This window comes from Chlamydotis macqueenii, chromosome 2 (genome assembly GCF_036417535.1).
Source record: "Chlamydotis macqueenii isolate bChlMac1 chromosome 2, bChlMac1.mat, whole genome shotgun sequence".
NCBI classification, from domain to species: domain Eukaryota; kingdom Metazoa; phylum Chordata; class Aves; order Otidiformes; family Otididae; genus Chlamydotis; species Chlamydotis macqueenii.
Genome location: NC_141557.1, coordinates 124374624 through 124400862, shown reverse-complemented (window position 1 = coordinate 124400862; position 26239 = coordinate 124374624). Strand labels below are relative to the sequence as shown.

Below are 26239 nucleotides of genomic sequence, written 5' to 3'. Positions count from 1 at the left end.
AAGACTCTTTGCAATCATAAATAAAGTAAGTCCCTTCAGCTTAACATTCATTGCTTCCTTTCTCATTTAGGAACAGATGTAAGCACAAGGAGCAAGCAGGTGTGGAGTGCCTCTTTCAGCTGCTTTTCAAGGAAAATAGGAAGTGACTAAGTGAGGGGAGATGTGTTGTAGGTATCCTTAGAAAGGCACTTATAACTTCTAGATACATTTCTGCTAATGAGAGTGTGAGACACCAGCTCTCTGGAAGTTAGAGCATGCACTGATGCACTCTCCTCAACTCTATGGATGCGGTTTGTATGGGAATATAATTTAACCATGAGGGTATAAGGAATGATTTATTAAATTACCAGAGAAAGTACTGAGAAAAAAAGGCCTAATACAAGACAAAAATATCTGCCTTAATTGAATGCTATTAGAGCTACAAAATTTCTTATAAGCTGGAACCTCCCAAATGGATGCTCTCCATACATTGCAGCACTGTCTGAATCTGCATATAAATATCCTGAAGTAGCAGTACTAAAATATTATCATTCAGTTTCTTAACTCCTGAACCTAATGAAGGCCACAATCTTATTTTTGCCAATCATATTATTGCTGTTAAAGTGAAGAGCAATGTCATCTGAGACTATGCTATGTTTGGGTGTGTGGTGAGAATTTGTCATTTTCCGCCCAGGCAATCCAACTCTCACACAAAACATTGTCAGTTTTCAATAAGGGCAAGATTAGACCCCGTGTGATCCATAGTCTCTGCAAGATGCCAGACTGCGGTGAGCAGAAAGGAATAAAGAGTGGCATGGAAAGCTCGTTTGATGTGGGTGGAAATACACTATTCTTTGTAATGACTTGGCACAATTTGCCCTCATTAGCAGAGGATGCCTGCTTTTATTTGACACCCTTGCAGTACCTCATTTTAAACACCATGCCGTAAGGATTTTGTAGAGTCTTCAGGATTTTAGCTATGAAAGGAGAAGTTTTTTTTTGTAAACTCCTGTAGCTTCATGGGTTTGATGCACTTCATTGCCTTTCACAGATTTCACTTTCCCCCGACACTGAAAAAGCACTGGCCCTCCTGTCACAGAACAACTTGCTTCAGTGCCCTATGCTAGCAAAGAAGCTCTGTGATAAATGAGCTTTTAATTTTGTATTTCCAGACTTGTAGTTTGTAATTTGCAACTTTACAAAGATGTGTGTCAATGACTGTGCCAAAAGCTCAGCCCTGAACAGAGACGCTAAAAGAAGTGTGAGGGCTGGAGAGAAAGTGCTCACGGGAAGCTGCAGAAGAATCGTACTTTTACAAGCTTTGTAGATGCTTTGATTTAGTGCCATCAGTCTTACTTCTGCAGGCCTTCCATTTATTACTGATCTAAGACAGTCCAGGAAAAGTCCCAAGAAACTATAAATGATGCCTTTCAACCTGAAAAGAATCTTCTGCCTCTTTGAGTTCCAAGCAGGAATCTGCCAAAGCTAAAATCCTGTGGGGACTCATGAGGAGCCTGCTCTTTCATATGATAAGGTCTCTCTGGAACAAACTGTTGTTTAATTCAAGTATATAGGTAGCCAAATCTCATAGAGTGTCATATTTTAAGCAAAAAGCCCTGCTGCCTCCTTCAATATGATGCCAACCCAAGTCTGTCAGGTAGAACTGCTGGAGATGGACCATCTTCTGCGTGAAGGGAATACCTGACACTCAAGTGTATGTTAAGGACAGAGCTTTTCAATACCAAAATGAGATTTTTAAGTGCTAAGCAGGAATAATACTAATATTAGTATACTAATAGAATTTAGGGGAATTTCAGTTTGCTATGAGAAATACTGACCCACAGCTGGGAGCCAAAAATTTCAGAGAAAGTGCTTACACAGTTGAGCAGTTTGGGAAGCAGCACGGGAACACAAATAGCACAGGACCTTTTCTGCTTACCTGCCAGTTTACTTGTTCCCTGAAACCTTCACAATAATCCTGAAGTGCCGCACTGTCTCCTGGCGCTCTTCCTCTGCCCCTTTTTCCAGATGAAGAGAGGCTGAGCTTATCTGCTTTGCCAATGCAGATACAACAAAGCACACTACGCTACGAACTAACTCCCTTCCTGTGGAACAAACATTAGGAAGCAGCTGAAGAGATATTTAAGACTCCTGTGTTTCAGTGTAAACCAGAAAATGCCTGTTTTCAGATTCTTAAATAGGAGGGTGGAGACTGTGAAATACAAAATCTTACCGAAAAAAACCTCTTCTTTTTAGTGAAGGAATCTTCTCTGATGCCTTCCCACCCACTCCTCCCTTTTTATATAGAACGGCTGTATATGGATGTATTGCATGACGTTGATAAAATATATAAGCCACTAGATAATTTACTGGATGGAAAAGTGGGGCATTTTGGGCAAAGATTTTGTATTCAGTGTGTGAAACAATTTTTTTTTTTTTTAATGGCAGCTGTTCGAAGTTGTTCAGTGGCTTAAAAAGTTAGCAGTCCCTTTGCACTTCTGAATATGAACATTTCTGTGTCCATGTAAGATCTCAGTTTTTTGAGATTCAGGATACAAAGATAAATCCCTTTACTGATTCTATTTACAACACATCTATTCAAAGGCAGGTATGAGTATGTTCTTTTTTCTGATATTATCACCCTGGAAGAATACTAATTCAAGAAATCAGTGTTCAGTGTTCCTACCTCAAACATTTAAATTAGAACAAAATCAGATGCTTCTTCCTAGTTATCTACATTGAAACGTGATTAATGAACAGCAAAATCTAAATCTGAATGGAAACATTTCCTGTTCCTAGGTTCCAGTTGAACTGTTTTGAATTGCAAAACTGAGGATCTAGCTAAGAGTCTTTCTAGCAGCATTACAGTGTTATCTCACACTGTCCTCTATCTTTTACTGCCTGGTCTCCCTTTAAATACTCGCTCCTTCGTAGTTGTTATCTGCAGTTGACCACTGGACTTTGAAACTGCAAACTGCTTTCCATATCTTTCACTTCCCGCTGTACATACTTTGAAATCATATGGTTTGTTTTCTATTGCTAAGATTACAAGTGACATGACTTGAGAGGAAAAAGGTAAACAAAATTGAACGAAAGTAGGGAGCCCTATAATTGCTATAAAATGTGACAAAGTGTCACAACCTTGCAACTGAAAAAAAAAGAGCAGCTGTACTTAGAATCTGGTGCTGATTCAGGGGTGAATAGAAAAAATAATTAGAAATAAAAAACTGTAATAAGTGGAAAAAGGAGTGGACAAATACTGATACGAAGTAGCAATTGTAGACTAGCAAAAATATTGATGAACACTTCAAGGAAAATCCATAAATAGGTTTCACACAAATAAGTAACAGTTTTCTAACTACATTAGAAAGAAAAGAAACCCAAAGTCAATTACTGACTGAGACTGTACGTTTGTTAATGACGATAAAGAAATAAAATATTCATAAATATTTTAGGGGTTCTGTGTTTGGAGAGGAGTCTGATCTGCTTACAGCATGTGTGAGTAAAGAATTTTGCAGTTTATTAATATCTCAATCTCAGTGGTATTATATAATATCATAAAACTTAAAATTTTAAAATCTGATTTAAGTCTATTTACTCACACCTTAAAGTTCTATCAGAATTGCCTAAACAGATCTTCAGTCTTTTTTTGTAAATTTTTAACAAATCCAGGAAAATGTTACAAGACTTAAAAAATTTTAACATTATGTAAAAATTAAAGAAAAAAGAGAGAAATTAGATAATCTATGTAATTACTGTCTGGTTAGCCTGACAACAGTTCCAGGAAAAATATGAAAAATATTGATATGGGATTACAGTCATAAAAGCTTGATGGAGAGGAATATAATTAATGCTAGTGATAATAGTTTTACTGAAAGTATGTCCTGTCAAACAAACATATGTAATGAGATTACAAATTTTTATTAGACATATGATTTACTAGTGTACAAGATTCTGATTTAAAATGTACACTACGACTCATTCAAATGAATGGCATCTTAGGTCAACTAAACGTAAAACAGCCATGCAACTGTGTTCACATTCTGTAGACTGGCTCCTGGATACACTGACTCAGAAAGAGGATTTAATGTTTATACTAAACAGCAGCAGAACAAAAGCTCCAATGTCTGATTCAACAGCAAAAAAAAAAAAGACTAATGTGAATCATCAATGTGCAGATAAAAAAATAAATGAATGAGAACACAGAAGGGAAAACAAGAGCTACACAAATGAATCCTGATGGCTGTATTTTTAATGTGGAAAATGGGAAAATGTGCAGAAAAAAAAAATCTAAAACCAAGATATCCGGCTCTTAACTGTCTAGTGTTAATGAACTCCTCTTGTTTAGATCACACAGAGGTGACCAGACTAAAGTGAGTGAGTACATCAGAGAGAAAACACAGAGCAATAAAGGCTCCTCCATCAAGGTAAAGCAGCATAATGTGAACCAGTGGCTAGAAGTTAAAGCCAGATAAATTCAAATTGGAACTGGGTACCTATTAGTTAACACTGAAGGGAATTAACCACTGGAACAAACTGTCAAAGTAATGAATTCTTCATTTCTTGATGTCTTCAGGTCATGCATTTCTGGAAAATGTGCTGTGGCAAAACAGAAGTTATTATTTATTGATAGCCAAATAATTAACTTAATACATGGGTAACTGCATGAAATGCAATAGCTTGTGATACAGGAAGCCAGACTGCACTCTGAATGTATGATTTCGTAGCTTTACCAGAACGGGGCACATGAGCTCTTTATCACCTATGGATGTTTACACATTGATAAGCAAGACTTAGTAGAATGAATGAAGAACTGAGTCTCCTTTGCCATCATTTTACAGACTCAAATATGTTGTTATTCCCTTGCCACTTGATCCTCATCAGTGCTTATCCTTTCTCCTGAGCTTCCCAGATGAAAAGGCAACACCTTTAAGCCAACACCTGATTTGGGTTCTTCTAGTGAAAAATTGTTCAGGCTTATTATTTAGCTCATTCTCTCCTTTTATTTTAAACAGTAGAAGATATTAAGTCTTTCCCTTATTCAGTGCTTCTTTATTAAACATTTCATTTGCAAGTAGCGGATTTAACTTCTACCAGTTCCACTGACAAAGAGTCACTTAATTTCAATAGATACTAGATGAAACTCATAATCCTTCAGGAATCTCATCTAACATTAAAGATAATAAAATTAATAATAAATTCATATAAATAAATAATTAAAGTTAGGTAAATAAGTATTTATCATCTCCTTATTGCAGATTTTTCCTCTGAGCTTCCCATCTTCTTCTTTGAATTTGGGTCTGGGTGTATCTTTAGTTCTGCTTCCTTCCTAAAGACATAAAGATCTATTTACATAGGAGTTTTGCCATGTCAGGGCCCTTGATTATCATTTGCATTCTGTGTTTCAGAGAGATCCTATTTCATCCTTTATGTCTCTTTTACTTTTAGCCTATTAGGGGGAAAAAAAATCTCACTTCCCTTCTACTATTCTATTGTCTGCAGGATTTCAGTTTACTTTTGTACTTATTTTACTTCATCAGCAATTCCTGTTGTCTTCACCACTTTTTATAATTCTAAGATTTTTTTTTTCCAGGGCTAGACTCTGGTAGTGAACAGAAAAGCTCCAAGAGACTACACTAGATTATTCTCTAGTTCTTTTAGTCTGCCCTTAATTACACTGTAGTTTTTGTTATTTCTTTGCTTCCCTTTTGAATGTGGTATTTTCAGTCCTTAGAAATGGCTTCCTATTCCTTGGGTTTTCTTTAAAGAACTCGAAACTATCCTGTCATAGTTTTAGTGTCCTCTGGCTGTATGTGTGAATTCTCATGGGCAGCCATAATAGTCCCGTTTCACACATTTGAACACTGGGAGAATACCTGCCAGTTATGCCCATCAGTTTAGAATATTCGCCTGTTCCCATTTTCCCTTCATCTCTTGTGCACTCCTGCAGATGCAATTTGGCACATAAGAGTTTTATACCTGTACTGTAGAAAAATTTGTATACGCACTATCAGCTCAATGTGTTGAACTTTTAATTCTCCCCCAAAATATGTATGTTGTATAGTGAAATGTGTGAACTGTGTGCAGGACCAGCCTGCTATCCTATTAGCTGGCAAAGCCAAGAAGCACAAATTTACACTTACAGACCATAAAACACACAATGCCACTGAAACAACCCTCTAGTGTGGATGTGAGAGGAAATTGGAATCCAGCTGACATATTTTGCAATATTTGCTGGACAGCTTTTGCCAACATAAACCTGACTTGCAAATATATGGAGTCGTTCACCGTAAATGGTTTGTCTTTGCTGTAAATAGTCCCTTTATTGAAAATAGTCTCTCCTTACCTTTTCTTCCTGGACTATTTATACTAGTTGACCATCCTTTTCCTTTTTGTAACACATGACTTCAGCTGCAGAAAAAAATGATAGGCAAATAATATTATTCCAGGAATACTGGAATATTATTCCTTGTAATGAACTAGTTCCTTTTAAAACGTGCAGAAAGATTTTCAGTTTTGTTATACAGAAGCTTGTACTTCAGTGGTCAAATACAGAAACTTTCTGCTTACACTTCAAAGTTTGGAAAAGAATCAAACTTATTTGAGAGAGTAACCTGGCAAGAAATAAAGATAGAAACAAGATCACATGAGAGATGATTGCTGGCCAACCTCATCCAACACAGGACGCAAAATAGGAAGCCCTATTCATTGAAAAAGCTAGATGATCCTGATCCCTTCAGTCGCCTATGTTGCTGTATGGACATTGCCTTCTCTTTCAGGACACCTTGGCAAGACCTGAGATGTGGCTTAGGGAAGCATAAATGTACTCTACATGGTCTTAAATGGAATACTTTAATATCCCACAGAACATTTATTTCCTTATCATAATATTAAGTCCTGTGTGCCCTCAATTGCTCTTTGTTGGCAGCAAGGTAATAAATAAAAAAGTGAACACTAAAGGAAATATGATTTTCCTACAATCTGAATTTCTCATCCCTCAAATCTGAGAAATAACCATTAGTTCTGTGGCCTGCACAGAGTACTGAGGATAGGACTGTACAGTTTAAAGTAATTTGTATGCAATTATGCTTTTATTATTCCTACAGATTTCTTGGTAACCTGTACAGTTCTCTTCACTGAACTCTCTCCTTCAGAGGACTGAAAGCTCTAAGTACAATTGTTGAAATTTAACCTCTTAAAAAATGTTGCTAGTTGCTAATGACAACTTATGCATACAAATTTCATAGTGTTTGGATGATGAATTTTGCTTCAGGCTTGGTTTTCCCAACATATTTACATTTTAAGGTGTTTAGAAAAGGTATATTGTATTTGAAAAAAATCAGTAACTGTGTAACAAATAATAATAACCATATCTAGATTTAGGAAGTACAAGAATAGTTTGCAATCTCTTGCTTCAAAATGCCATTTCTTATTTGACAAAAGGGAATGTCAGAGACTCTGCTGCTTCTGAACTACTGTCCTCTGAGTTCAAAGACGAACCGTTAAGCCCTGGATCTGTGCCTGAGGTTTTTTCCCTGGCATCATCAAAGGGTGCGATCATTAATCCCAGTTAACCAAGAAGTTAGCATGTTCCACAGACTCAAAGGCTGAACTGGGACAGAGGAGAGAGGTGCCCTGCTTCTGCTTTTGCTGGTAAGGTGCCATGTCACTTACAAATGTCATGTTGGCTGGGCTTCTCCTACTTTTCGACCATCAATTTGATACTAGCTTGAGGGACATCACTATGCCTCCCTGCAGAATCATAGAATCATAGAATGGTTTGGGTTGGAAGGGACCTTTAAAGGTCACCCTGTCCAACCTCCCTGCAAGGAGCAGGGACATCTTCAACCAGATCAGGTTACTCACAGCCCCATACAACCTGGCCTTGAATGTTCCCAGGGATGAAGGATCAACCACTTCTCTGGGCAACCTGTTTCAGTGTTCCACCACCCTCATTGTAAAAAATTTTTTCCTAATGTCTGAATCTACCTTCCTCTATTTTGAAACCATTACCTCTCGTCCTATCGCAACAGGCCCTACTGAGGAGTTTCTCCCCATCTTTCCTGTAGGCCCCCTTTAGGTTTTGGAAGGCTGCTATAAGGTCTCCCCAGAGCCTTCTCTTCTCCAGGCTGAACAGCCCCAACTCTCTCAGCCTATCCTCATAAGATATAAGGACAATATGCTGAGCCTCCAATATGCTGAGCCTGCAATATGCTAGGCAAATGTAGCAAACACCACAAGCAATGCATTTTTACAGATTAAAGAGTGTATTTACATACATTATAGTTATATATTTAACATCTTTTTATAGTAAGTTGAACTGTTGGGAGCTTCTGCACAAACTGAAACTTTAGATGTCTAGTGATAGCACAATTTCTGAAGATACATAGAAGGTCAGTTTAAGAGAGAGATAGAGCACAGATGGCTGGCATAAACCATGTGATGATCCCCATGAACAGTGCACTTAATTAAAGAGGAAAGAACTGTAAAGTGGAAGTGGATGCCTTGGGACAAGTATATCAGGTAACGTAACACTACACCAGTGAGTGTTTCTAGATGGTTGCACACTACATCAATAAGTGGCAAAGGGCAGTGAATGGGATGCCGTCAGTATACTGTACAGGGGAATAAAAATGGACCGACAGAGAGTGCAACACTTCCAGGAGTGCCTGCATCACTGAAGGAGACAAAATCCCACTGATCTTGAACAAGGCTTAGATCGTGCTACTATCTCCACCTGATTGTCTCAATCCTTTTACTTGAAGCTGGGTCCGTAAATGAATGAGTTGTTTTGTGCAGAGATTGTTCAGGTCAATATCCACATTTGTGGCTGGAGTTAAATGTGAGAGCTCTGTCCTGTGCTCCATTTCCTTGTAGAGTCATACCCTTTGAACTCCTTTGTTACTTACACACTTTACCATCAAATAAGTTGTAGGAAGCTTCAGCAGAATCTAAAGTACTGATTAGATCATGCTATACCTGACAGCAACTCTGGAAGGAATAGGATATTTGGACAGGAAACAGCTGAGCAGACATACAGGAATAAAGAAGTGCTGACTATTCAGTAAGACTTTACCTGCTATGCATAATTTTTGCAGAGGGATACGGAAAGAATGGAAAGGTTAAAAGGCAGGGCAACAAATGTAAGTAGCTTAGTTCTTAAGTTCAGTTATGAATGGAAGCCATGAAAAGTATGGAAAGCCCTGAAAAGTATTTATTACTCGCAGAAACTTGCAGGTCTGATAATGTTGCCCCTCATCAGTGCGAAATTTTAGAACAGATGTCTCACAGGAAAGCTACTGCAGGAAAGGACTTAATAGAGGTCATGAATGAAGTTCTGTGCTTCAAGGAGCAAGGGAACAAACCTAGCCTCCTAGGACTGTTTTTTTTTTTAAAAAAAAAAAAAAAAGGAAAAGGAATTTACAATCAGATGGACCAGATTCATGATGATTTAGGGATATGTTTGTGTTTTCCCCATGTGACTGAGCAATGAGTCAAAGGAACTGACATTAATAGAACCAACTAGGGTGTGCTTAAGAAGTGATTAGGGGACAAAACTTAACAATCAATAAAGCCAGTTAGGAATGGAAGGCAGGTATGCATATACAACATGATATCTCATGTGATTAAAAAATCTGAGTGTTCTGTTACACTGACATTAGGTGCTCAGTATATAAGGAAAAAGGTCTATTTGGGTTTTTTTTTTGCCTCAATAAGCTGCAGCATGGCTGTAGTTTGCTTGGGTAGTATATATTCCTTTCAGCCACCAGTAGTGAAGATAGTAACTAATGATCCTACAGAAAGAAACTTGTGTTTCTGTTCTGATCTTCAAAAATCCTCAACCCAGTACATTCTACCTCTTTTGTCCTATATTATTTTCACCTTGCATGCAGCTTATGGAACAGTACTCTCTTGCTTCATTGATTTCATTGATGAAGTTCCAGTTCAGTCCTTCTTCTCCTTCCGTCTTAGTTTCACACTGATAATTTCTGTTCCCATGTCAGCCCTGCACAGGAATCACAGGCACCACTGCTGAGTTGGGGAACACTGAAGTACAATGAGGTCCACACCTACATCAAAGTTTGGGGATCGACAGCGCAGGATCAGGATGTTGTCCTCTTGGGATACCAGAAGTGGCCACAGATGGTAAGCAAAAGTCATTTCCACTTAATCAAATAGCAATGCTATTTAACCATCACTGCTGCCTTTCGTGGTTGCTGTCACGGATTGCAGACTGTCAGTGCGGGGTTGCCATTCCCCTTGCTGTTACTGATGCAAGCGTTTGAGTCATTGTCTAGGGGAGATCCCTATTACAGAGGTAACTTCTGTCCTTTTTTCCCTTGACAGAATAAATGTTCTCTAGATCTGTACATAGGTGTTGGCAAAGGAGAAGGAAGAGAGAGCCCTTTTGTATCCTTGAACTGGGCCACCCTCTTGTTGGGGAGAGACTTTCCTCAAATCCTACATCCTGAATATTCTGCAGGAAGTGTTGAAACCACACTCCTGGATGTGGTCTAAATGAAGAGGTCACTGTAATGAGTGTGGAGGACTCAAGTCTCCTTCAGAACAGAAGGGAAAGACCTGGGCTCCCTTGCTTTTTCAGGGGCTCCCTTATCCCCACTTAAGGGTCTCCATCCCTCCACAGGCTCACGGAATGGCTGAGGCTGGAAGGGATCTCTGGGGATCACCTTGTCCAACGCCCTCTGCTCAAGCAGGGCCACCCAGAGCCAGTTCTTTAGGACTGTGTCCAGTTGGCTTTTGAATATCTGCAAGGACGGAGTCTCCACAACCTCCCTGGGCAACATGTGCCAGTGCTTGGTCACTCTCATACTAAAAAAAAAAGTGCTTCCTGATGTTCAGAGGGAACCTCCTGGGTTTCAGTTTGTGTCTGTTGCCTCTGGTACTGGCACTGGGCACCACTGAAAAGCGCCTGGCTCTGTCCTCTTTGCATGCTCCTTCAGGTATTTCTAGACATTGATGAGATCCCCCCCGAGCCTGCTCTTCTCCCGGCTGAACGGTCCCAGCTCTCTCAGCCTTTCCTCATGTGAGAGATGCTCCCCACCTTCACGGCACTGTGCTGGACTCTCTCCAGTAGCTCTACATCTACATGTACTGGGGGACCCAAAACTGGACCCATCACGCCAGGTGTGGCCCCACCAGTGCTGAGTGGAGGGGCAGGATCACCTCCCTTGACCCACTGGCAATACACAGACCGCCTGTGCTCAGCCCAGGGGGGCAGGGGACACCGACTCAAGGGGCTCCCGCCGCCGCCCGGCTCCCCTCAACCTCCCCCCTCTGCCGGCGACCATCTTGCCCGCTCCGCCGCCCTCCCGGGACAGCGACCGACCCGCCCGGTGGCGGCGTCGCGCCCCCTGCCCCTGCCCGGCGACGACACCCGCTGGCGGGGGCGGGAGGGCGGAGGGAGGGCCGAGGGACGCCGGCGGAGCGCCGGCAGCCCGCCTCGCCCCCCCCTCCCCCGCACACGCTCACGCACACAGGCACACACGCAGAGTCACTCGCCGCCCGGCCGAGGGGAGCCGGGGCCGCTCGCAGGACGCCCGCCCATGGCCGACAGGAGCCTGATCGAGGGCGACGAGCCCTTCCCGCCCCGGGAGGAGGCTCCGGAGTGGGGCTACGAGGAAGGTGAGGAACCGGCGGGCGGCTCCGGCGGGGAGAAACTTTCGCTGCGACCTGGGAAGGAGGAGGTGGTGGCGGTGGGAGGATTTCAGTGGCAGAGAGGAGGGAAAATCGCCCCCCGGCCGCCCCAGTCCCTCACCCCCGGCGGGAGAGCGGCGAGGGACGGCTGTTCGGCCACGGTCACCGGGACCGGCGGGCCGAGGTGCCGCGGAGCCGGCTGCCCCTTCCCGCGGCGGTGGGCAGAGGGGAGACGGGGTTGCGGGGGGTCTGGGAAGCCGCCGTGCAGCGCGGGGTGGCGGTTCTGCCTGTAACGGCTCTGCCTTGTGTCCCAGGGGTGGAGTGGGGGCTGATTTTTCCGGATGCTAACGGGGAGTACCAGTCGCCCATCAACCTGAACTCGAGAGAAGCCAAGTACGACCCCTCGCTCCTGGAAGTGCGTTTGTCACCCAACTACGTGGTCTGTCGGGACTGCGAAGTGATCAACGACGGGCATTCGATTCAGATTGCCCTGAAGTCAAAATCAGGTATGCTGAAACACGGCCTTTGCCTTCCCTGCTAACGCTGGTATTGCCCTAATAACTCGCTGTAGGCACATCCCGGAACACGGGAACAGCAACCGAAGGAGCGGTTGTGCTCCTCCAGTGTGGACTGTGGCTGTTAAGAGTGTTGATGTTGATTTTGGTAGGAAAAGCAGCAAGCTTTGCGATGAGAGCTGCAAGCTTCCACCGTCAGGTTGCTTCAGAGTGTGCCGAGTATTTCCTCTTGTGGTGGTGTCCTCTAATTCACTGACATCAACAGTTGTCTGTGTCCAGAAGCAGTCCAGACTATCGCTAAGATAGTGTGATGGCAAACTGCTTTGTACAGCTGGCAGGATTTGTCCTTGCTCCAAAGACTGTGTAAGTTAGAAGAGCTTTTTCCATTAATTTGAGTGAGCTATGAATACTGACTACAGAATTGGGCAGCTCGGGATCAGTACTCAGTTATATACGCTTACAATATTGATGAAGAGCAGGTAGCAAAGCAGTCCTCATTTCTTAAAGCATTTCTGGTGTGATTCATCAAACAAGAATTAGAAGCAAATAATAAAAGAAACAATACCAACTTAAGTGGATTTGCAGTATTTAATTCAGACCTTTTCATCTCGATAAACTATTCTGTATGAGGGAGACAGCTGTCAAGAAGGTAGGAAGAAACAAAGTCCTCTGTGCTTTCCAGCACCGTGGTAGTTCTTGCCATGTGTTTGGAAGAGCATCCAAGTTATTCTAACCAATCTTAGCTAGTAACAGCCTTTTGGGGGCATTTAAACAGCTGAACATTGTCAAACCATGAGATAGTCCAACTTGTGTTTCCTTCTGAGATCCCAGTAGTCCTGGAAGCTACAGCTGTGCTGGGAGTGAGGGAGCCAGTTCAGTTTTACACTGAATTTTTTTTAAAATGAAGAGTTTGTTATTTTAATAATGATGCTTTCCTTTATAATTTCCTTTCCATGATAGATTGTGTATTGTTGTGACACAGCACATTTCTTTCCACAGAATTTTGCAGATTTCCAATAAAACAGACATTTTGTACTTCTAATCAGTTTTACTGCCTTCATCAGAAGCAGGAGTAAAGTTCTCTCTGCAGGATCAGGGAGGTTCTTCAGTTCTCTTATGGAGGAAGTGAGAGCGACTGCAAACGACGTCCTCACTTGCATGCCAAAATGCAACTCCTTCAACCCTACCTTTCCCAAGGGCAGTTTGTAACTTAGTAGCAAGAATTAAAAAGAGGGGACCAACACGCCTAAATGTGTGTGCAAAACCATTGGAGATGTAGGAGAAGGACAGGCTTCTTTTTAAACTTGAATGCAGTGTGATGCCAGACTGATGAGTCTTGAAATATGAGAAAATGTGAAATAGGATAAAAGTTTGCAAATGAGATATAGAATTACTATTTAGGAAATCTTGTTTTAGTTTCAGCTTTTCCTTAGATTTCATGTGCCTTAGATTTCCTATTCTCCATTTGTTAACTGGGGATAATTTTTCCATTTGTGGGAGGGGGAAAACAACATTTGTTATCCCTACCAAGAGGAGAGAAGAGTTAATAAGCTGTGTTTGACCTGGTTTTCTGGCCAAATTTCAGGGACTGTGGAAACTCCTGTAGCTTCTTTTCCTCACAGGGGATCTCTGATGATAAATCCATTTAGCCAGATTATTTTAATGGGAACTGTTGAGCACTAAATGCTTTGGAAACTCTGTCCAATTAATGTGCAAGAGATCCTCATCTACTATAACGTTAACAGTCAAAGAAAAATTTCTTTGTGTGAAAAAGTAAACTGATTAAGACATTGTCGTAATTCAATGATATTAAAAATCAGTTTGTCATTACTGGTGATTGATTTTATCTGTTAATTCAGGACACACAGTCCATCTGGAATTCCCAAATCCTTCTTATTATTTAATTGCAAATGTTTTCACAGGCTGCTTGCAGTTTGATCACCGTACATGTGTTATGCATTAGCTGGAAGAGGCATGACCAACTGTGTAATGGAATTGTATATTGGAAAATGCTTTAGAGAATATCCTGCTAACTGAGAGACTTCTTTTAGGCCAGCAGTGGATTGCACAGTGGATGATGGTTTCAGAATAATTTTCTAATGAGGATCAAAAATTGCTGAAAAGCAAAGCGAAGTTCAACATGCTTCATATATTGACAAGGATCAAGATTTGATGAAAGGCAAAGGAAAGATAAATGTACTTCATGCATTGAAATACTTTTTTTTTTCTATGATGGGATCAATGCTAGAACTTAAGCCTCAGAAATAAACTGTTTGAAGCTCCTGCAGGTCCAGAACTGCAGCATACAGAGAACATTTGGTCTAGTTACACTTTCTCTAGGAGCAATATTTTAAAACAGAGAAAATGCTCCATTTTCCTAAGAAATAGCACTAACTAACTATCGTGTTTCTTTTTATTGGTCCAGAGTTCCCTAAATATTTTAATTGATTGTTTCCCCTCAATGTTCTCCAGATTTGTAGATTTTCCCTATAGGGTATAGGTATAGATAGAATATAGATAAAGCAAGTTTAAGAAGCAAATCTGAATCTATAACTACATTTAGGACATGTCATTTTAGAAACCCTAATGGCTGTTAGATTAGTTATGAAGAATTATTAAAGGAGGATTAATTGGAATATTTCACTTTTTTCTCCAATGTAATTGCTTATGAAAACCATAACTGATCTATTTTCTGTCAGGTTTTTTATGGTTCTGTACTTTTGTTTTTGAGTTTGTACAGTTGCAATATGATTCAATTGCTAAATTATGTTTTAGTATTATAGTATGTCTGGTGCTTCAAATTAAGGCCATTTAGTTTGTGTGTCAAAATAACTTCATATTATAGGACTTTAATTCCCTACAGCTATAGATTATGCAATTAAATAATCCTTATCAATTATCAGAGATTGTAAAGGATTCATTCAAAGTATATGAAACATAAATTAGAATTTAATAGATTCTGGGGAACACACTGAGTGTCCTTGAATAAACTCCAGCCCTACCTAGAAGCCATTATTCAATAATTTCATTGGGAAGTTACCTACAGCTTGTGGAGTAATACTTGATCTGAAGCAGAGTCACAAATCCCTGGGCAAAATATTTCCATTGATTAATTCTAAAGTAGATTGGGCCTCACAAGGTACAATTGCATGCTTTTACTACTTATGGTGGAAGTCTCTATTAATGCAAAAGTATTGAGCTATTACAGAATTTTTGTATGTTTGTGTTGCAGTTGTGTATAGGTGCTTTTAAGAAATTCTGTGTGTTTAAAAAACTGAAGTAGAAAAAAGCCATGTCTACCTAGAAGCTGTTTTTTAGTAAATGAGATATGTTGTTGCTCCTGTTTGTAGGTTTGGTTGTGTTTGGATATGGAGGCATTCTGTATCTCAGAAGTCTGACAGGTGGTATATGACTGAACACCTTTATCTATCAAAATATTGGCAATTAAAAGTTTCTATTAGTTTCTGTGGCTCATAGTAAATATAGATGGAGGTTAAGCATGTGGACAAGCTGGCGGTCGTTATCAGTTCAATTCAGAACCCTTGCCATCTGTTTAGAGCACACAGCTACTGTCTTGGTAAGAGCAATAAAGATATTCAGTCTTCTGGCTGATAAAGGTACAATGTTTTTATTTTGTGTTATGACCAGCTGTTCTGCCTCATAAAACAAAGAGTGCAGCATGATAGCAATTTCACTGTTGTTCGTAACCGCCTGAATTAACGTTCTGTACTTGCACAGTACTTCAAAAGTAAAGATGTCAAGTCTGTCAGCTTTACTCTTCCGCTCTCTAGTACCACTGATAATGAAGAAGCTTGTAACAATCTCCCCATTGTATTTGGAGGATATATTCAGTGCCTTGTCTGCTTGGAAAGCCAACTTCCTTATCATTTGTCTTTTTGTCCCAGTGTTAATAGGGGGGCCATTACCTCGGGGACACGAATTTGAACTACATGATGTTCGATTTCACTGGGGGAGAGAAAACCAGCGTGGTTCTGAACACACGGTTAATTTTAAGGCCTTTCCCATGGAGGTAAGAATGACACTGCATTGCATAACACTGGCTAAATGCAAAAGATTTTGATTCATAGCCTGAATTCCTGGTAGTTCAAAAGAGACTTTCGTTCAGCTCAGCATTTTATTGCTTTATATTTCAACCACAAAGCTATCTTGCTGAGGTGTGCTTTAGTGCAGGTAAGTTAGGATATGCATCTGGAATAGAATGCCTCCAGCACTCATCACATTGTATGATTAATTGGCCATAAAGTTAACTTGCAGAATAATTAACTTCTGTCTTAATAATATTAGTGTTCTAACAAGATCTGCCATTTCAACACTTCCTATGTCACCTTGAGTAATAGCTACACATGGGGAGAACTAGCCACTGGAAATATTTCCATGGTGAATAATAACAACTTAGGTAAATTTGGAGTAAGTGTAGAGCAATTTGTTAGTGAAATAGCTTTACATATCTGAAGGATAAAGATTATGTGGTATTCTTGGGTATGTTCTGTAGTATCTCAATGAATTACAAAATTTGAAACACAAACAAAGTGATAATGCAGTCTGAAAAAATCAGCTGTTCACGGGGTGTCAGTCTGTGCTCCTAGGCAACCCAAAATACTGGCACCTATTTCTCCTGTCCTCCAGCAGTTGTTCGTCATGTTATTTCACTTCCCACTGTTCCATTGCTTGCACTTGTCAAGGAGTGGCTTGGAGCATCCCTTAATTCCTAAGCTGCAAGATTAGTTTTAACAGATGCCAACCCTGGTGTTTGGTGACTTCAGCTTTGCGTCTTTTATTTCATTTGTGTGCACTATTGGTTTTAAAGAAACTCAAGATTTTTTCTGAGTTCTTTTGAGTTATTTTTGCTTTATTTATATATCATAATCCCTCATGAGTCTGAAACTCTCTTTCTTTTTTCTATCTGTTGTTCAAGACTAGAAAATTTGTTATTGTAGTGTTATATTCATGAGTGCCAGGCTACTGGAATAGAATTGGTTTACAGAGAAGGATATAAAAAGTATTAGAGCATGTTCTGCAGCACTAAGTGTCAAAAGTGTGTGGACTTACACCATCAGTCTAATTCTTAGCATTGTTCAGGTGCTTTCTTTAAGAATTGTGGGTCAGATATTGGTCTCTGCTGTTTGCTATTTTACATTGGTCCATCAAAAAACACACATATAATGCAGCTTGTAGTTGCTTTGCAGGTTGATTTGAGGCAGATCCTCTTTGCAGGTTGATTTCAGGCGGATCTGGCAATTCAGGAGAATTATTTAAATGGGGAAGACTTGTCAACCAAATGGAAAGCAGAGAAATCACCTCTGCATCCTGGTTACCTGGCATAATATATACAATATGATTTATATGGGCAGTAGGACCTCCAGGATACTGCAGTGTTCCCCTGAGGCGAGAAGTAGCTTGTTCATTATGAAACAGCTCTGCCTAGTGTTTTTCCTCAAGGCAGATCCAGCATGTGGTCATCAAGAAATATTGACATGAACTATGTCAAGAACTGTACTTGGGAGTCTATCAGAGTCTCCTATCTCCTTGTTTATTAAGGATCACTTTGCAAAGAGTCTAGGCGGTATGTGGGAACAGTCTATTGAAAATCTTCTGAAACCCCAGAATTCTCTACTTCAAATCAGTCCAGAGAAAAATAGACTTGATATAGAGATGCAGAACAACAAACTTAATCAGTCATGAAGAGATTTCATTCTTCACCTACTTTAAAGCAGCACGGCAGCTGCACAAACAGAATTCTGGCATAGCTGAAGAACATCACCTGGAGATGAGCAATCCAGTGTTATCCTTTCTCTTGTATCTAAGCAGCTTTCAGCTAGACTCTGATCTCCAAGAAATAATTACTCATGCAAAAATTCTATAGCAGAAAAAAAAATTACTTATAATACACTTTAAATATAGTGAAAATATTTAATTTTGCAAACAGATCCTTATGTAGATTAATTCTTCTGGCAGAAAATTACAGCAAAGCTTGTCGTATCCAAGGTCAGTTGCACGCAGGTGTATTGGCTGAACCAGTTAATCATCATCTGCCCCATGTTGCAAGAAAGTGCAGGGCAGTTTGTTTGGCAGATGAACTGCATTTGATTCTGCTGTGTGCACAAAGAGCTGCTATATTAAGTCCATCTCAAATTGTCCAAATCAAATATTATACTTGAGCAATGATAGAACAGATGCTTGTAACCATTGTAAATGTTTATGAAGTAGGACACTTGAGAATCCAGAATGAGAGACTCTCTGTTTCCATTCCTGGGATTACCCCACCTAATTTTTTTTTTTTTAATTCTTTTTTTTTTTTTTTGTGGAGAACAATAATTTTGATCAAAGGACCAGGGAATCTATTTTCTTAACTTTTAACATTAGTGTTGGTTTATACACTTGTGGAAAATTGCCATATTCTGAATGCATATTTGGCTTGATTTTCACTGAATTTGTTAGTTACTGAACACAAGCAGAGATGGGTGCCTATTTTGGCTGTCTGATGTAGTTTATGCTTTCATCCTGTACTAAATGCAAAATAAGCTGGCAGTTGTTTGTGCACAACTGTGTGCCTAGAAACATGTTGAGCACCAAGTGTGTAAGTTTGGATCTTCTGCCAGTGGAGCAAATCTAGTAGCATGTTATTTACAAAGCAAATTATAAGTATTTAAAATTCTCTCTTTGTGGGAGGAAGACAAGTCAAGGGATAAGCAGTACTATGAAAGCCGAACTGCTTGATTTAAGTGGGTGCATTAACAACACAACAAACTAGGCCCAGATTATATACTCCATTACACTGTTATAAAACCTGAGTAGTTCTACAGGGATCAACTTTGAGTCTGAAGAGGTCTGTCTAAGATGAGTTATTGACTGGAGCAGCAGTCTGTTTTTTTTTTTTAGGACTGAAGACTGTAAGACTTTATTTTATTACATTGGACCAGATAGTTGTGGAACAGCTTCAGATTATCAGTGTAATGATCTTTGTAAAGGATGATTTTAAAAAACAGTGTTATTTTTCAAAGTCTGGAAGAGCAGTCTTTAGTTACTTCCTTAGTCTCTTCACCTTTGTTACCATAAGTCCTTTTGTAGAAATTAGGCAATATCCTGTATTAATTGGGTAATGATATCCTGTATCTCTCAGTGCAAAAATCTGTTATTTCTTACTAGACAGCTGAGGCCTTTGCGTGTGGCTAGGATATATAGGTTCATGGTGAAATAGGTTGGGCTACTAAGCTTGTGTAACCTCTGGAACAGCTTATTGAAATAATTCACACTGTCGAAAAATGTTGTTCATGTGGCTTGAAGGCTGAGTTCATTGTTATTTTTATTATTATATGAAGTACAGCAAAGATGTGTTTTCCACCTTCCTTGACTTAAGGAAACAGAATGTTGACAGTGATAGGCCAGAGTTATCATTTTCACTAAAACATCTGTGTTTGCAATTAGTCAGGAAAGCAGGATAAAACAATAAAAAGTTGTCAAAGGTAAATACTGCAACACGTCTTTTTAAACAAAGGAAAAGCAGAGGGTTGTACATATTGATAAAATACTCCTCTCTCTGTTTCATGAAAACAAGAGCATGAGGCCGTTCTTGCCTTTTGGCCAGAAATTGGAAGGAGACATTTGTGCAACCTTCTCCAGAAATCTTTCTCACCAAGTACGTCTACTGCACGTGAAAGTGTTACTTTGCCTTTTGGCCAAAACTACTTTGACCACTACTTGTACTGAATATTTAGTAATGGTCTTAACATTGAGAAATTATTTCTTGCCAGTAAATGGAACAAAATACTGAAGATTTGATTGTGCTTCACAGTACACATTTCCACAGAGCAGTAGAGTCCACACTTATACCCACATGTGAGTTAACTGAACCTGATTTAGGTGTAAGAAAGAGAGGATCTATTTGACGTCTTTATTCCTCTCCTTCATGCCAAGAGTATGGATTGGAGGAGGAAGAACAAATGAAGAAGTAGTGAAGCTCTGACATTCTCTCTTACCTTTAACGTATAAGAGGGAGATAGAGAGGGACAGGAACAGCAAATTACTGCTATTTATTTTTGCTTTTAACAAAGTTAAAATAGGGGCAGCTAAAAACAGGCCTATTGTACCTGATCTGAGTATAAACACAGCATACTGTAGTGCCAGGCTGAATCAACTTACAGTCAAAAAAGACTGGAAAGATCACAGGAGAAAGTGAACCATATGATGGCATCAATGCTGTTTTATGGGGGGAAAAAAAAAAAAGTTTGCTTCTGAAGTGAAGTGAAACAGGGAAAATTATGCCTCAAAGGTGTCTCTTCCTCTTAGTTACCCAAGTGGTGGTGTGAACAAAGACACAATCTGACCATAAGGGAACAGTGGTTTCCAGGCTGCTGCCCTGAATAAAACTGTATCTGAGAAAATAAAAAGGTTCCTTTCACCACTTGTAATATGACCAGGAGGATAATTCTCTGTAATCCATCCTCTTTAAAATGTAGGATTATATTAGCTGTGAACCATGTGAAAGCTCTCAGTAGAAGAGGATTGGCAGAAAATCATTTTAAAAATGTTTCCAAGATGTGCAGGAAGATTAAAAACTGTATTACAGTTTTTGAGTAGAACAGAAGAAAATCCAGTTGCCTGAAGGACCAGAATCAGTTCTATACAGGAAAAAAAAGATGTACCTTTCTGTTGTGTAATGGGTAGCAGACTAATTAATTTTGTAGACTCTCTCAGAATTACTGAAGTACCTGCTGCAAGGAAGTTAAATAGATTGCAAAAAACATATCCCACCCTCGATCTTATTTAAGCCATTAATTTTTTTTCTTTGTTCACATGAAATGATGCCTGCCTAAGGATCTCATCAAACAGAATTACAGCTTTAGGGCTTCAGGTTAGGCTGTTAACGTTACGCTTATTGACTCAAGTCTTTACAGTCTTCGGTGTGGGGAGTTCTCTGTGCCAGGCTCAGAAATCAAATAACCTGTACACTGTACATCCCCTTTCTGTCATTACTTGAGAGGACGTGTCATACTTTCAAAGCAGAAATTTATTTTTTTGCCAACTTTTAATATTCTTTGGCAACATTATTTAATTTTGCTATCTGTTTTAATCAGTTTCTTATTAGCTTGTTAGCAAATTATTTGGGCTGAAAAAATAGACCAGAGTATTTAATTGCAATAGAACGCCAGGGAGATAGTGTGTGTGCAAGTGTCTCTCTCCCTCTTTACAGACTTAAAAACTGCAGTGGGACTGGGTAGGTGTGAATGGCAAGCAGGATTTAATCCCTAATGACAGTAGTTTCTAATATGTGAGCTCACTTCTGATATCTGTGGATTTTTGCCAGTAGCTTTAATGGGACTATCATCCCAGTCATAAACCCTGAAATAAAAGGTTTTAAACCAAGGAGTAAATCCTGTTGCTTTAGCTGATTGCATTGATTACCTGCTTGTGAAAAAAAAAAATTAATTCATTCTGCTCACTTTGGCAGCCCAAGAGCTATGACTGAAGAATATCTTGCTTAGGCAGTCATGAATTTAACAGGAGGCAAAAAGAACAGATTCCAGAAGGGTTTATGTAGCTTCACGCTGAGGTCTGGAACTCTGCTGAGAAATTGTCCAAGTTTCTGGTGGAAAATTAACTTGTAACTCAAAGGCTTGGCTCATTTTCTAAGTTTTGGAATCATTGCAGATGAATACTGTGAGCCATGATTAAAACAGTGTGTCTTACAACAAAATGATGCCGTTGATGTAATCGCTAAATCCTTGACAAGTTATGAATAACAGATTAATAATAGTTTAAAGTAGATATGCCCATTGGGCATTATCTAATTTTTGAGGACAGAATTGTGGAAAAACGCAAGAAAATCAGGCCAATATCTAAGCAGATGTTTTCAGTTTTGTTTTCCAAATCTTCACTGATTTATAGAGAAACAGAATCTTTTATTTGTTATGTAGATGCCATTTACAAACATAATGATGATACTTAGTTTTACATAGCACTCCATGGGCAAAATTGGTCCTAGTACCAATTCTAGGGCTGTCAGTGAATTGTATTAAGTGCGATGCCAGCCCCATATGTGCAGACGTTTAAGTATTTATCTGCGTTTTTCTGTATACCATACGCTCTGCAGTCCCCTAACTGACGTGACTTGTGTTTGTTTTTTTTTTTTTTTTTGTAGTGGTACAAAGCTGGAGGTCTTTGTTGCCTTCCAGTATACTGGGAAACAGAAAACCAACAAGATAAAAACAAAATTACCATAATTGTTAAAGCCCACATGAGCAACTTATGACTCCTGAGATTGCTAGTTGCTAAGCTCTCTCAGTATTACATTTTTATTGTGGTTGAGGGCTGATTTGACCTAAACAGGCACATGCAGTCTCTGAAGTATACTATGTTTCTAGGGAATTTCTCAATATAAACTTGGATTAGCCCGTGTTTTGCTTAGTCACATAAGTTAAAATTTTTTCAGTGGATACATCTATGTGCTTTGTATTGTGCATTCATGAAAAAAGCAGGTGCAAACCCAGGCTGATGTGTCAGCACAAACATGCTTTTAGGTTGGCTTGTGATTGAGAGAAGCTTAGTTAAGCTCCATGGAAGAACTGTAAACATTTTGAGAGGTAGCAAATCTGATTTCCCTTATGTGCAAAATCTGCAATTTATTTATTGAATTGTGGAAGACATACAGGCTGGCAAACAGCAGGTCAAGGAAGAGTGGCATTAGCAGTCTATGCTGAAGCTTCTTTATCCTTTTGTCTCTCTTTTAAGAGTTACCTTATTTATAGCCAGTTGTGTGTAGAGAACCTTCGTGGCTTATGTGCACTTAAAACTCTTTTGAGGTTGCAGTTGCAATAGTCTGTGATTTCTAACTTCTACCAAGATGGAGAATTTCTGTATTCTTTTAGGAAATAAGTGGTCCAAACTTCAAATGACTAAGCAGAACAGGAAAAACTTTTCTAAGGAAAAATGTCGTAGGTGGAGAGAAGTTGGATGAAGGAAATGAGAATGAGAACAGAATGAGGACTGATTCAAGTGGAGAGCCCTTCTCTGGGCTTTCTGTTCCATCTTACCTCAGCTTACCTCAGGTTTAGTTCTGCCAGGAGTTGAGGACAGGCTTTGTACTCTGCCTGTAACAGACATTTTGCACCAAATTTTCTTGCACTCGTACTGAGTTGAGATGCAACGTTCAGTTGTAGTAACAGGTTTGGTGGCACTGCATCCCTGTGGAGGCAGGCAAGTAATCTTGAAGGCAAAATAGCTTTTAGCAGTCCCTGTCTGTGGTGGAAACAATATAGCCTCTGATACTTTTAAAAGATATGAATCTTTTCTACTTTTTGAGCAGAATTAGAGCTTTGCTTTCTCCTTACTCTGCTTCCTCACAGAAGTGTCTTGGTGACAGGGTTTCTACTCATGGCTATAGAGGCTGCAAACACCATTCCCAGCTCTAGCAAGATGGCTACTTATAGAGCTTCTGTAGTCTCTTAGAAGATGGGACTTCTAAAGAGGATTTAAGCCCAAGTTTGAGTGCAACAAGTTGACTACTCAAGTCTCTTCCTTGCTGTTTTTCTTGACTGTGTGCATTTCATGTGATTTGTTGACATAATCTTCTAATTTCTAGTGTGATCGTTGTTGGCACTCTGCTCCCATCTTCCCTCAGTTTCCTGGTGCCTTGGTTTTCCTGTTTGGTTTTCCTTGGCACTTTGCCCTAACCACTAGGCCTGACTTTTTCTATGTAAGCCCTGTCACGTGTGGAATAAGCTGGGAAAGGAGATTCCTTATTTCATCCCTTTCTACACTGCATGCTTGTGTGAGGAGCAGTTCCTAGGTTGGCCCCAGTGCATGAGTGAATACTCGAAGAGGGATATAATAGCTTTCTGATGCTAACTCCCAAATTTTCTGTTCTTTGTACTAATGGTGCACAGAGGTAAAGGATAAAACTTAAAGATCATCTAAGAGTTCAAAACCTTTGAAGGCTTCCACAAGTATTTGCTGTCATGCCTGAGTGCTTCACAAGCAGAAGTAATGTAATCTGTAAGACATCAGTGTGAGGGAGACACCTTCCGCTATTGCCAATGAACTGGTAGAAGACAAGTTCAAAGGGATTAAATTATTTGGCCACGGTCACACATGATGCCTTTTTCAGAACTGACAGAGAACTGACTCATGATTCCTAGATGCTTGAATTCTAGTAAGATTTTCAGGCACTGTAGTACCCCGATACCTAACTTATGTTGTAAATCCCAGTTCGGCAATTTAACCACAGGGCTATCTGATGCCCTAGTCCATAGACCACTCTGTTGCCAGTGGGTTAGTCTCACTGGTCATTCCTGCCTTCTTGCTGTGCTGGCATTAAACCACATAATAAACTGGACTGGGGAACAGTTAATGTTTAAGAAAATTTGGAGAGTTTATGGAACTATGGAAGAGGAGAAAAGTAATGCCATTGAGCAATCTACAAACTTGCAATTCAAGATAAGACTGTTGGAGATGCATAATGAAATTTATTATTTCAATGGAAGCTTAGCCAACATTACAGAAAAAAAACCTGACTGAGTTTCCTAGAGGACTGCAGTATGGAAGAGCAACTGCTCTCTGGAGAACAGTCAAGATTATGACTTCAGATGATAATCTGCAGCTGCGGATTCTCAACTCTTTAGAGAGACCCTTAGCTTTGAAACACAGAGAACTGTGGGATTCAAGTCAGTTATTAATAAAACTTAGTAAATTAGCAAGGAAGGAGTGTTTTTTTATTCTACCATCGTTAGAGAATCTATTATTGAAAATTAAATCAGTGATTTCAGTCCTTCTGCATACAGTCTGGTTTTAAATCCAGGACAACAGATTGCAGCCAACACTTTGTGGAATTGGACATACTTATATTGAATGCTTAGTCATATAAATAACACTTCCAGAATTAAATACTTAACCCATAGCACTTTGTGTTTTCTGTCTTCTTAATGGCATTGCTAGCCTGTAATATCAACTATTCATCAAGGGCCAGTCCTTTTTCCAAGCTTTACTCTTTCTAACTGTGGAGCTATAAAAGCACATGCAAACACACACATACACCCACTCAGGTTGGCAAGAATCCAGACTAAAAGCAGAATGAAGGGTCCTAGACTAAAGGCTTTTTCCTTTCTGGCCTTCATAGCTGAAGGGAAGGAAGAAGAAAGGCTTGAATGTGTATTTGCTCTTGTTAGCACGGGTAAGGGCAGATTCTGGGCACCTCAGTCTACAGGTTTGCTGTGACCAGATGTGGTATCAGGGAAAAATAGGCTGCTTTGTGGTGCTCCTTGCTTCGCACACGGAGCAGAAACTTGGCACACTGAAGAGCCTGATCTATGAATGATGATAATAACTGTGTAGCTTTTAATTTTCTTACTGATTGGGTTGATAGCAAAAGTCAGCAATCTAGAAACAAGGGTGTTCAGCCTTTTTAGTTCCTTTTCTTAGCCTGTATGATTTTATTACAGTTGCAAAAATGTTCATTTTTTATTAATTCCTATTTTCTTCTCATCTCCTGTGTGTGCCAGTAGAAATAAGCACTGCTTGTGCTTTCAAACAGGAAGAAAAAATAAATACACACAAATTACAAATTACAAATTACAGCATCCTCAGTTTACCCTATATACTTCAATGTTTTGCTGATGGTTTTCCTAAGAAACAGGCAACCTAATTTCACATGTCAGCAGCCTCTGTAAGCAAATGAGGTATTTTGATCTTCTGTTCAAGGCCTGGACAAAAGGGGTTCAGGTGGGGTTTGCAAAGCCTTCTGTGGTTTGGTGTCCTTCACAGAAACTTAAGATAGGTAAAGACGTTGGCGTTGTGGTTGCATTAACCATGAAGATGGTTTTTGCCCATGTCTTGCTTCCCTGTGAGTGATGAGAGAACTGCCGTGATCTTTAGCTTTGTGTCAATCTCCTTGCATCCCCTTCCTGTTTCCTAGCCTTGTATACAGTGGAAATGAAGCCTCTCTCTGAAGAGTTAGTCCATCTCTGGTTAGAAGAGGGACACAAGACCCATTTTTCTCTTTTTTTTTTTATTAAGTTTAAATTAATTTTCTTTTTTTTTAGCCTTTTAGCTTCTTTTGCCAGAACAGAAAGAACAAC

At 39.7% G+C, this 26239-nt stretch overlaps 1 protein-coding gene across 2 annotated transcripts in view; it reads left to right on the top strand.

The window, feature by feature from the left end:
• Positions 1 to 11391: 11391 nt before the first annotated feature.
• CA8 (carbonic anhydrase 8 (inactive)) overlaps positions 11392 to 26239 on the top strand; it is a 48390-nt gene continuing 33542 nt past the window's right edge. Inside the window, exons 1-3 of one of the 2 annotated variants that reach the window (XM_086740852.1) lie at positions 11392 to 11622; positions 11949 to 12140; positions 16055 to 16179. In XM_086740852.1, coding sequence (XP_086596978.1) covers positions 11544 to 11622; positions 11949 to 12140; positions 16055 to 16179 — 396 coding nt within the window. In that variant the 5' untranslated portion in view covers positions 11392 to 11543. The remainder of the gene's footprint in view (positions 11623 to 11948; positions 12141 to 16054; positions 16180 to 26239) is intronic. The other variant, XM_086740851.1, reaches the window with a different exon arrangement.